This window comes from Brassica napus, chromosome A6 (assembly GCF_020379485.1).
Source record: "Brassica napus cultivar Da-Ae chromosome A6, Da-Ae, whole genome shotgun sequence".
NCBI classification, from domain to species: domain Eukaryota; kingdom Viridiplantae; phylum Streptophyta; class Magnoliopsida; order Brassicales; family Brassicaceae; genus Brassica; species Brassica napus.
Window position 1 is genome coordinate 24,156,770 of NC_063439.1, and position 13,167 is coordinate 24,169,936.

A 13,167-nucleotide genomic window follows, 5' to 3' on the forward strand; every position below is an offset into this window, starting at 1 on the left:
GGTCTAATTAAGTTAGGCAAACATAAAGAGACTTTATTAAAGTTGTAAACTGTAAATCACAGAAATGGCAAGTGTTACAAAAAGAATAAAAATTGGCCATTAAATCATCAACTCGACATTTTCAACAAATTCTACCCAAATGTCTAATTAAGTAAGGCAAAAAGTAAAGAGACTCTATTTAAAGTTGTAAACTGTAAATCACAGAAATGGCAAGTGTTGCAAAAATAATTTGCCACAATTCATCAAATCAACATTGTCATTTGTCAACAAATTCTACCCAAATGTCCAACCTGACCTAAATTAGTCCGGTCTATCTGACACAAACCAGTCGGATATTGGGATATTGTTAAGAACAATGATCAAAAAACCATGGAGATGTGAAAATATAAAACTCTAATATTAAAAGCTTCATAAAGACATAATTAACATATAAGCGAGTTGGTACAATTTACTTACCGTCAATTGATTTTAAACTTAACAGTTACCTTTTTTTTATTTTGGAGTTTTTAAGGTATCAAATAGGTTTGGGCGTTCGGATTTTTAGGTCAGGTTGGGGTTGGTTTCTTTTGGGTCCGAATCATTCGGGTCCTATAAATTTGGACTCAACTAGATACTTGAAATTTTTGGGTTTGAATTCGGGTCGGTTCCTCTTCGGGTTTGGGTCGGTTCGAATCTATAATTAAAATATTTGTAGTTTTTGGATCCATAACGGATCTGGCTCAAGTTCGGGTATTTACAATACGAAATGATCTGAAATACTCAAATTACATCATAATTTAGCCAAAATCTCTCGTACAATTTTACAAAATAAACAAATAATATTGAAACTAAACATTTTTAAACTCTAAATTTGATATTAAAATTTCATATTACTTGAACTTGTTATAAAATAATGATAAATATTATTGGCAAAAAGAAATTTCAACTAAATCACAAACTAAAATATAGAAATAGAACACATGAAATCATAATTTTGGATATTTATGTTGAATCGCTTCTTATCGGATCGGGTCTATTCGGATCAGTCCAAATCTATTCGAGTCGGTTCTTTTCGGTTCCGGTTCTTCTGAATAGAGAAATTTTGGATTCAAGTATGTACTTATAAATTTTTGATTCGGTTTTTGATTGGGTATTTTCTGGTCGATTCTGATTTGGATGTTTGGAGTCTAGGTAAAACGTCCAGGCATAGTTTCAAGTTACAGTGGGATTGTGACGAGTTTACTATTTCCAGTTTATCAAATATGGGCTAACTGGGCATCAGGAGTGTTTGTGGGGTGGGATGATTAATTGGACTAAAATTTTCAGATTTCTATCATTGATTCATGGGCTATTTTCTGTTGGATTTCAAGTTTCTTTCTTGTTGAAATCTAAGGCTGGTGACAACAACACCTTTGTTTCCTTTAAATATTTGCAATGAAAAGTTATTATTAGTATACATAGAGGTTTCAAACTTCAAATTGTGGAAAGTTAGGTTAGGAACTTAGGATCTAGATTGATACTAACTAAAGCATTTCTATAAATTTATAAATTAACCACAAAACTTATAAAATCAGCACCTAGCAAACATATACACATGATAACAGGACAGCTGGTTTGAATCTGAAGTCATAATCATGTATACTCCAATAGTAATAGACAAAGAAATATTGTATTTATTTGAATTGTAAATGAATAAACTTCTGTTTTTGCAGGATACATTAATCTCGCGTTATATTATAATGAGCCCTATGTAATATGAAAGGTCCATCGCAAGAAAAGTGAAGTTTTCTTTCATCATCAATGGCTACGATAACGGTAACCAAGATCTCCCGAGTCAACCCAGCAACAAACTCTTCTCATGACACAACCAACTCGCTGGTTCTCCCACTCACCTTCTTCGACTTAAGGTGGGTGAAGTTCCATCCCACCGAGAGAGTCATCTTCTACAAACTCGATAAAGACAACTCATCTCGCGAGTCTTTCCACTCTCTAATCCTCCCCAAGCTCGAGCTCTCTCTCTCCGCCGTCCTCCGTCACTACCTCCCGCTCGCAGGTCGCCTCAGGTGGGATCCACAAGATACTAAGCCACACATCCTCGTCCTCCCAAACGACTCTGTCAAGCTGATAGTTGCGGAGAGCGACGCTGACTTCTCCATTATCTCCGGGAAAGGGCTACGTCCCGAGACGGAGATACGTTCTTTGGTCCCCGAGTTTCCGGTGGCTTGTGACTCGCCCTCCGTTCTTGCTCTGCAAGTTACGTTGTTCCCGAACCAAGGGTTTTGCATCGGCGTAGCAGCTCATCATTCTGTTATGGACGGTAAAACAGTGGTTAGGTTCATCAAATCATGGGCTCACTTATGTAACCACGAAACCATGTCTTTACCGGAGAGCTTAACTCCGTTTCTAGATCGTACCGTCATCAACGTTCCCGCTAGTCTCGACGCCAAAATCTTGGAGATCTTGTTGTATTTCTCAGAGGAGAAAGATGACGTGAGATCGCTGAAGCTGCCTCCCATGGAGAAGATCAGCCCCGAGGTAGTGAGGATCACGCTAGAGTTGACTCCGGAGAACATCGAGAAACTTAGAGAGCGAGCCAAGAAAGAGTCAACTCGCTCCCAGCTTCACTTGTCAATGTTTGTTGTCGCCAACGCTTATCTATGGACATGGCTAGTGAAGACGCGTGGTGGCGAGGTGGATAGACCGGTGCGTTTCATGTACGCAGCTGATTTCAGGAACCGGCTGGATCAGCCGGTTCCTGAAACTTACTTCGGGAACCGTTGGGCTGCTATGGATACAAAGCGGGGGTTTTTATGGGAGAAGATGGGTTTGTGAACAGCGTCGAGATTATAAGTGATTCGGTTAAAGGTATTGCGTCAAATAATATTGAAGCACTTTGTGAGTTGTACGTAGATGGGACGAAGAGAGTAAAACCGGGTACGCAGTCTGGGTCTGTTGCCGGGTCGAACCGGTTTGGGCTATACACGGCGGATTTTGGGTGGGGAAAACCGGTTAATAGCGAGATTGTGTCTATCGACCGGAACGAGGCGTTTTCAATGTCTGAGAGGAGGGATGGGCCAGGTGGTGTGGAAATTGGTCTGTGTTTGAAGAAATGTGAAATGGATTTGTTTATTTCTCTTTTTAAAAATGGTTTGGATAATTAAAACACTTTTATTTATAATGACATGGAGATTGGTCTGTGAAGACATGTCAAATGGATTTGTTTATCTTTCTATTTCGACCATAATAATTTTCATAATGGCTTTCAGTATCTTGATTAAAATTTAGATTTTTTATCGAACTCAACTTTTTAACTCAAAATCTATATTGATTAACAAAATGTTAGTCAATGTTAGGTTGGAATTAACATCAACAGTGGCGAAGAATGTAATTTCACCTAAGTTTTTTTCCTGGCTTTTTATAATCTAAACAGCAAAACCAAGATTGTGCCTATGCAACAATCTCACTTAAATTTTAAATTGAATTTTTATTTCTCATTGATCCAACAACGTTTACGTTACGTACTAGCTTTTCTTTTTTAGATGAACTATTAGTTTTTTGAAAAATTAGGGGACATGATCATAGCATAAGATAAATCAAATACATAACCCTTATAAGGCATGTGCGATATATTATCTACCATACAAACAAAATTACTCTTATTTCTTACCAACTAACATACTCGCTTTTTTTTTTCTTTCTTTCTTATTTCATCACCAAAGATCATGGAACCATTAAAATTTCACAACGAACTTTGCAAAAGATCTTAATTTGCTATCAAAACGAACGAATGAAAGTAATCCAGTTAGATTGAAGAGCACATGATCCTCTGATTTCAGATGCTGTATAATCATCAGATACTACAACTGATTGTTTGATTGTTTTTCTTCGTATATTTGATTGGCTTTACAATTTTGTTACTTTGATATATGTAAATTAAGAAACAACAGAGAAGATAAACAATACACATTACGTTGTACTATTCTATTTGATAAATATATAATAGAAATAATTTCTTAATGTTTCCTCCTCCTTCCCTTCCCCTCCCCTTCCCCTTCCCTTTCCCGTCCTTCATGGTGCCCCTCCCCCCTCACCTCCTCTCCCTCTTTCTTAATCTATAAACGATTTACATTGTAATATTTCTATGTATCAAATTGTCTATACTATTCATTTAATCGATATAGTATATTATAGTATGTTAGTTATGCATAACACGTCCAATTGTTGTATTGAGTATTTTTCGTACTATGTTGTAATTATGTATAATATAATTATTTAGCAGATGAAACCCAACCTCATAACTAGTTGCCTCTTCTTACAATCTCTCTCTCTCTCTCTCTCTCTCTCTCTCTCTCTCTCTCTCTCTCTCTCTCTCTCTCTCTCTCTCTCTCTCTCTCTCTCTCTCTCTCTCTCTCTCTCTCCTCTCCTCTCTCTCTCTCTCTCTCTCCTCTCTCTCTCTCTCTCTCTCTCTCTCTCTCTCCTCTCTCTCTCTCTCTCTCTCTCTCTCCTCCCTCTCCTCTCCTCTCTCTCTCTCTCTCTCTCTCTCTCTCTCTCCTCTCTCTCTCTCTCTCTCCTCTCTCTCTCTCTCTCTCCACGATGTGTTGTTATGATAGAGCTTTGACAGACTATATCTATAATATAGATTTGGTGCAATGGAATAGATTTTATCTTTTTATATGATACTCACGCGCCCAGAAGGAGAGAAAGGGAAATTTGTTGGCCTAATTGTCCCATCCATCACCCAATACTATTTGATGGCTATATTCTTAATTGTCGGGTCTCATATAATATTGAGCAAAATGACCCTAGTTTTTTCTTGAAAAATATACGATATATTTATTCTCCTTGAGAGACATACCACATGATAGTCCTGGACATATTATCTGAAACTCGAAAACCGAATCGGAACCAAACCAAAAATTCTGAGACCAAAACCAGACCGAAAATTACAAAATCCCGAAAATCCCGAATGGTTCCTATATTTCTAAACCCGAAAAATCGAAATCGAACCGAGACCGAACTGGTACACGAATATATTGAAAAAGTTAATTATTTTTAATTTTATTATTTATAATTTATAAGTAAAGATATCTTAACAAATCCAAATAACCCGAATTTTTTCTGGTTTTTTCCGGGTTTAACTTGGGTTTTTGGTATTTTTGGTTTTTTGGACTTTAAACCCGAACTAAACCGAATTATTTGTAGTACGGTTCCACTTCGAATTTCATAAAAAAATAGAAATCTGACCCGAACCCGACATTATCTGAACCGAACCGATCCGAAAAATATCAGGTTTTTAAACGGTTCCTAAATGTCCAATCTAAATACCGAATAAACCGAACCGATCCGAACTGAAAACCCGGATGTCCAACATTACTACATGAAATTATTGTTTTCTTCATTTTGAAAGTATCCATCTATGCATAGAAAGCTAATTGTTTCCTATTTGTTTGTTTTTTAAAGATATGTCGGTTTTTTGTTTTGTGACACATTATCAATCTATATAAATCTAACGTTATTGTGACACATTATACTATACAATTTAATATCAAATTTTCCTTATATTCAGTGAATTTTAAGAAAAATAACTAAAGTCAAAAAATGAAATATGAAATGATACTCTAAATTTGGAAGAAGAATCTCTCTAAAGATTCTATATTGACAAATGTCAAAATAACTATCTAAAGTTATTTTCACAGATTATCTTAATGAACTGTCATTTACTATACCACACACGTATCCATCATGCACACAACACACCATATAAGCTCAAGCATATCCATCTTTTCTTTTTTTGTTGTTAAAGTTCAAATTGAAAACACAACTAAGTTCATTATAAATAACATTGATTTGTACATTTTGATACATACCAATCTAAAGAATAGCAAATTTAGATCACCAATGGCCTTAAACGTTACAAAGATCTCTCAAATCAGCCCCTTAGCCGATTCCTCCCGTGAGAATCCATACATTCTCCCACTCACTTTCTTCGACCTACGGTGGCTAAACTTCATGCCCAACGAACAAGTTATCTTCTACAAACTCCATGACTCATCTCACGACTCCTTCTACTCAGTGATCCTTCCAAGACTTGAGCAATCTCTCTCCCTCGTCCTTGGCTACTATCTCCCGCTCGCTGGTCACCTCACATGGAACGCACAAGATCCTAAACCATGCATCGTGGTCCTTCCAAACGACACCGTTTCGTTGATAGCTGGAGAAATCAGCGATGCAGATTTCTCTAGTGTTTCAGGAAAGGGGTTACGTCCCGCTAATGAGATACGTCCCCTTGTACCGGAGTTACCGGTTTCAGGTGACTCACCATCGTTACTTGCTTTGCAAGTAACCTTGTTTCCGAACCAGGGGTTTAGCATTGGCATAGTATCCCATCATGTCTTTGTGGACGCTATAACAGCGCTAATGTTTATCAAATCATGGGCTCATATCTGCAAACATGGAGCTACAACTTTACCAGAGGACATAACTCCAGTACTAGATCGTACCGCCATCAATGTTCCCACCGGTTTGGAAGAGAGGATGTCGGAACTGGTTCCGCATCTTTCACAGGACAAAGATAACGCAAGAACCCTGAAGCTACCTCCAACCAAGGAGGTCAGTGCAGAGGTTTACCGTCTCAAACTTGATCTGACTCTAGAGAACGTCGAGAAACTCAAGGAACGAGCCAAGAACGAGTCGAAACGTTCTCACCTCGAGCTTCACCTTTCAACGTACGTCGTGGTGAATGCTTATATCTGGACCTGCTTGGTGAAGGCGCGTGTAGGTGACGTGGAAAGACCGGTGGCTTATGAATACGCTCCCGATTTTAGAAACCGGTTAGGCCCATCGGTTAGGGGGACATACTCAGGGGCATGCGTGTTTCCTATCTGTTGCTTAGGTTACAAGGCAAAGCACTTTCTTGGAGAAGATGGTTTCATCAACGCTGTAGAGATTATCAGCGACTCTGTCAAAAGATTGGGATCACAAGGGATTGAGGTGTTCTTTGATATGTATGCGGATAAGACGAAGAACATAGAGAAAGGTACGGATATTTGGGCAGCTTCCGGTTCGAACCGGTTTTCAATTTACGGGTCGGATTTCGGGTGGGGAAGACCGGTTAACAGTGAGGTCGTGTCTTATGACCAGAGTCAGATATTTTGTATGTCGGAGATGAGGGATGGGACTGCTGGCGTGGAGATTGGCTTGTGTTTGAAGAAAGATGAGATGGACATTCTCGTTTCTCTGTTCAAGAATGGACTTGAAAACAATGAATAACTTTTGCTGATTTATGTAATGATCGTGGGACTTTGTCGTTTTCACTTGTTTAGATCTTTCTTGGTTTCGAAGCAAAGTAATAAATTATCATTTATATATAATCATGGAACATATCATGTAACTGGAAACCTAATCTGAAGTGTTATGGATGTTTCTGTTTTTTTTTTTTTTTTTTTTTTGGTAATCATGTTAAATCGAATACACAAAGGTTCTCTCTTTCTTTCAACCCGAAATTCATATTGTAGATCAGATACCAGAAAGATTGTCATTGGAGCCGTATCTCTAAAAATTGTAGTCTGAGATGTGATTTTCTTAAAATGCTATAGTCGGAAATGTGAAAACAACCATAGTACATCTTGTTCTTGATGCTACAACAGTCATGAAATGGTGGGATTTAAAAGCAATTAGATGTAGACAATGCATTCTTACATGTTGATGTACTATTGTGAATAAGACATTTGTCATATTTATGCTTAAGTCTGTAAAAGCATTGTTGACGATTAATCCTAGAAATTCAATAAATGAATTGCTCTTTTGATCATCTTCTTCACTTCTGTTCTAAATTTTTGCTCTTGCTAACAATAATAACATTCACATATCTCCAAATTAAACATATCATTTCCTTTCCTGTTATGACTTTGGTAAATTTGGTGAACTAGTAAACCATCAAAGATAAGATCAAGTCACCTTTTTACTAAACTCATGTAAAATAAAGTGAATAGAACCAATAGACAATCCTTCTTAAAAGCTCCAAATCCAATACATATAAGAAAATGACATGTATATATTATGTTGTATTTACAGATTTTTCAATTTCTCATATAAACTACAAAAATTTAACTGGATCACAATCTAGTGCATCCTAGCCATTGAACGTCGTGGGATCTCTTTCTCTAGACGGCTTGAACGGAGTGCATAAGGTCGATGTGCGTCGACCGGACTGGCTCATGATTCAGGTGCTCCTGAAAATCCCTCATCTGTGTTGGGTCGTATATGGCCTAGCCGGCGGTTGGATGGCTGGAGATTCTTTTGGACAAGCGGAGTTCAGGCCACTAGCGTGAAAGTGTCTTCAGGTGAAGCTGTTCTTCGGTTCTCGGAGACAGTACATGTCAAGATCTTAGCTTTCCTCGAGTGGTCAACAGGAGAGTTCGGGTTTTGGTGGCAACATGTTTTGAAGCAAATCATTCGCAGTGCCGATTCATTGTTTTAACCCGGTAGATTTGCTTTTTCTTCTGGTTCGGATATCCATTTAAATTATTTTTTTATTCTTTGAAATTTTCAAAATTATAAATTTAAATATTGAAAGTGTAAATATCTAAAATTTACAGAAAATTCGTTTAGTATAATTGGATGGAGAATTAGTAGGTATTTTGAGCATTTTAGTGTTTTGAATATATTTTTGCTATTTTAAATATTTACTTAAGGTATTTGTATATATTTTTAGGTACTTTGGATTTTTTAACTTTTTTATATTTTAAATATTTGGATATAAATTCTACATAATGAGTCTTAATTATATAGTCGATAAATTTGAAGCCACTCTTCGTTGAGTACACACCACTTTTTCAAATCCCCACACCGTAGTATCTTCTTGAGTCACTCTGGGTTTCAATAGCATAATCTCGTTACTTATCTACATTCACTATATCGAGTATTATACGAAGCAAATTGTTCATCTCTTGAAAAATCAAGTTTTTTTTTTGCTTTTTTCACAATTTACATCACAGTGATTGTTCGAGTATATATATAAGATGTTTTAAGAAACTTTGATGTTTCAATATACAAAATGTTTTGGTATTTTTAGGTAAAGTCTAACTTTATTATAAAATATTCAACTAATCATATTTTATAATCTATTTCATAGTTAATAGAGTAATTTTTAATTTATAAATTTTATGATATTTTTAATGAAAAAGTAATTTTTGGTGGATGGAAAGAATAAACATTTGTCCTTAAGACATGCTGATAAAAACAACAACTAATGGCCTTGGAAATTATTTTGACAAATGGCTGCCAACACACAGATTCTAAATAAGGATTGTGAATCGAAAATGGATTCTTTACTCGAGACATAGACAACATGGGTATGTTTTTAGATATGTTGGATGGAAACATTGACCAGCAGCTTAGGAAAAAAAAAGGCCTGTAGATGGAATACGTGTTGGATGAAGAAAAATGACAAACAACTCTAAAAATTATAAGACAGGCTTGTTGGATGGTAAAAACTTACACTTGCTGTATAGATTGATACCTAAACGGCTTAAAGAAACCAACTACTTAAATATTCTTGACAATGATTATGCATCAAACAGAGAAAGTCTATGCCATAGACTTGTTGGATGGTAGAAATCAACTAAAGACTTGATGTATGACAACATCTTTAAAAAAAATCATAAGGGAAAGCTTCTTAACAAATTTGAATCGACAACAGGTTCTTATGTAATCACACGGCTTAGGAGTCTTCTGGAAAAGAAAACTATGTGTCGGTTTTGGTATAATAACCAACAGCTTTAAAGTGTCTCGAGACAAAGACTATAGATGGGGAAAAACAACCCACGGATCAAATGATATAAATCTCTCATGCTATGGATGGTTCTTTACTCTGCCGGACAATTTCAAATAGAAAGTGCCAACACACAGACTATGAACCCACAAGGTTTCTGCTTGATAAACCCACAAGGTTTTAAAGTATACAAAGACAATTGAGCTGGATAGAAATAATGACCAACTCTTAAGCAAAAGACAATGGTATGGCCAACTCATATTCTGGAAATCAGTCTTAAACAGAGATTAGCAATGGCTTAAAGAATCATAACACAAAGATTCTTAAAAAAACGATTATGAATCTAAAAGAGATTCTTACTTAACGACTTAAATAAGACTTATAGTATGGGAAAAGACCACTAATAACTTAAATATGTCTTAAGAAAAAGACTACGAAAAAGTTCTTCGATGGGAAAAAATCAGGTAATGGCTTAAAGATGTGTCAAGACAAAGACTATGTATGAACCACAAAGCTACAAAGACGACTATGAGTTGGAAGGACATAATGACCAAATCTTAATACAGAGACAATGGAGACTAAATCGAAATTGGAGAAAAAAAAGTCTCTAGACAAAGACTATGAGTTGGTATTACATTTTTTGGGTAGAGAAAAAACCCATAGCTTAGAAAAGTCACTGGACAGAGACAATGGCTTGGTTTATATTTTTGGATGGGGAAAAACAAACACGACCAATGGCTTAAGACAAACTATAAAAAAGCTCTTAAGACATAACTGATACGCAAGAAATTCACGGATTAGGAAAGTCACACAGCGACAAAAACTAACGTAACAAGGATCAACGGCTTAATCTATACTATTAAGACTAGTACGTAACTGTCATATTATATAAAATTTTAAAATAAACATACATGTTATAAAGTATAATATGTTATAAACATTTCAAAAAAGACAATCCCGCAATATGAATCTATACTATTAAAACAAAATTTCTAATATAATTTTGTCCTTAGTTTTTAGAGTTATTTACAAGAGAATGTCATTGCATTTTTTAATATTGTATAGTTAATTCACCTGCCATATTTATAATCTGATCATAAATCACGTTGTTTTTTCTCAATTATAGTGAAACAATATTTAATAACTTTTTAAGTTTTGGATTCTTTTTAAGTAAATTTGCCAGCCATAATTTCAATTGGTAATTACATTTAACTAATAATACTACCATTTTTTTTGTGCAACGGGATTATATTAAAAGCAAAGGAAATATAAAGGGCCGAAAAACAAGGCCCAATATCCAGATGTTCAAACAAGTGCAGAAACAGAAGAGATCAGAGCCCGTTTGGACATCATGCAGATCTCCTCGGCGTTTGAATCTATCTCTTTCTCCTTTGTTCCATGATCAGAAAACCAAAAGGCTGACTGTTTAGCCAAACTAATAACACTACCTAAATCTCCATTTTATAATGTACAACTAAAATCACATTTGTAAATGATTAGTTGAGTGCCTTTTTCACTGAATAAAATCGCTTTCCAATTCTTTTTCCTTTTGGACTTTATAATTTGGTTTGATTGGTTTGCTTAGCTGGTGGGATGTATTGAGAGAAAGACAGGTGTGTGATTGTAGTGAGTGTAAACGTGTCTGATGCCTAGAGGAATGACATCGAGATAGATATTGCAAGTTGGGATAAAATAGTAAATGGAAGTGGGGTCCATCTGATCTCTTGCGTGTTCTCTGGAGATTCTATTAGGGCATCTCCAACTCCACTCTATTTTTCACTCTAAAATAGAGTTTAGAGTAAAAATGCTCCAATAGTACTCTATTTTCCACTCTATAATAGAGTAAAAAATGGGTTTACTCTATATATAGAGTAAGTTGTTTTTTGTTTGTTCATCACTCTATTTTTCACTCTAAAATAGAGTACCATTGGAGTATATCACAACTCTATTATAATAGAGTTACTCTATTTTAGAGTAAAAAATAGAGTGAACCATTAGAGATGGTCTTACTCGGTAAATTCACAAGTGCTGTCAAATTCCATACGTATCTCTCACATGTCTTCCAATCTTTTTAGAATTTTGTTTTCTAATTGTATTTTGACTATTATTATCCACATAACTTGGTTTATATTCAAGTGCAATCCGCAAAATAGAACGATTAGAAAGAATGCAATTTTGTTGTTCGATATTATCATCCTGTTGCATTGTCGTCTTAAAATTCTTATTTAATGAAAGCCTTTTCAAAAAAAAAAAATCTTATTTAAGGATATAAAACACAATAACAGGAATAAAATAACATAAAAAATGAAGGTGAATATGATGTATGAAATGTTTTATGGTAATCTTTATTATTGATTAGTATTTTACTGATTCATTCGAAAGAATTTAATATAGGTGCACGACATATATTTCCATGTTAATTGATCTTCTTGGTCAAAATGACTTTCTTTTTTGTTAATGTGAAAGGTGATTTGCATAGATGCAAATCAATTAGTAGTTAAATATCAATTCAGGAAGAAAATTACCTTTCATACTAAAAAATCATTTTGGTCAAAATATTACCTAACCTAAACAGCGTCAAGTTCGCCTCTGCATCTCCGGTGACCGGCGCGTGGCGGCTCCGTTATCGCCACCACCGGTCCTATTAGCATTTGTTTCCTTGTATTGTATAGATCTTCGGTTTAGATTTTCTTAGGGCTCGCATCTGGATTAGCGGGTGGTGTTTGTTTCGAGGAGCTCGTGTTGGATCATGGTCTCCGTGGAGATTGGGTGGCCTGTGGTTTAGGTCAGCTTCCGGTGTAGATTGGTGGCTTATTATCGAGTTGTCTCTTCAGACCTTTCATTTTTTGGGTTGGTGATGCGATTTGTCTTGTTGTGTTTTAGCGATGGTGTTGGGTTTGTCTGTTGTGTAAGTCATCCTTGTTGGTGTTTTGTTTTAGCATCAGTTAGTATATGGTTTGGCCAGTGTAGTTTTCGATATCGCTTTACTTGGGTTGTCAACTGATTTAGCAGATTTCGTTTCCAGTGGTGGTGTGTTTAGTGAGTGCTTTCCTTCGGTTCTTCTGCCTTAAATGACTCCGGAGAGTTCTGTTGGACAAGGCTTCGGTTTCGATGTTGTGTTAGTTGGACTTCTATTCAGAGGATAGTGGGTGCTAGTGAATGTATCACACCCGTATCCAAAGGTAGTGTTCAGCGAGGTGTGGTCATGCGGTCCTCTTGTCGGGTTATGAAGTCCTGAGGTTCTTGGGTTCTAGAACGTTATCGGTTGGCGGGCGTGAGCAGCAACGATAGGTCGTGGTGTTTTGGGTGCGAGAAGTGGAGGTTATCGAGTGGCGATCAAAGATCAGCAACGATAATTCCCGTTCATTAGCCTTTGTCAAGTTCTAAAATTTTCTAAGTTGGTTGCTTAATTCCCA

At 36.1% G+C, this 13,167-nt stretch overlaps 1 protein-coding gene and 1 pseudogene across 1 annotated transcript; both read left to right on the plus strand.

The window, feature by feature from the left end:
• Nucleotides 1-1,581: 1,581 nt before the first annotated feature.
• On the plus strand, nt 1,582-3,487 carry LOC106352330 (annotated as a pseudogene).
• Nucleotides 3,488-5,425: 1,938 nt separating this feature from the next.
• On the plus strand, nt 5,426-7,376 carry LOC106352334 (BAHD acyltransferase At3g29680-like). Its single transcript, XM_013791986.3, has one exon. It carries the CDS (start codon nt 5,722-5,724, stop codon nt 7,246-7,248), a length of 1,527 nt encoding a protein of 508 aa, XP_013647440.2. The 5' UTR covers nt 5,426-5,721; the 3' UTR covers nt 7,249-7,376.
• The last annotated feature ends 5,791 nt before the right edge of the window (nt 7,377-13,167 follow it).

Excerpts from the sequence above, each read along its gene's own strand:
- LOC106352334 (XM_013791986.3), top strand. The coding sequence starts at position 5,722 with ATGCACACAACACACCATATAAGCTCAAGCATATCCATCTTTTCTTTT.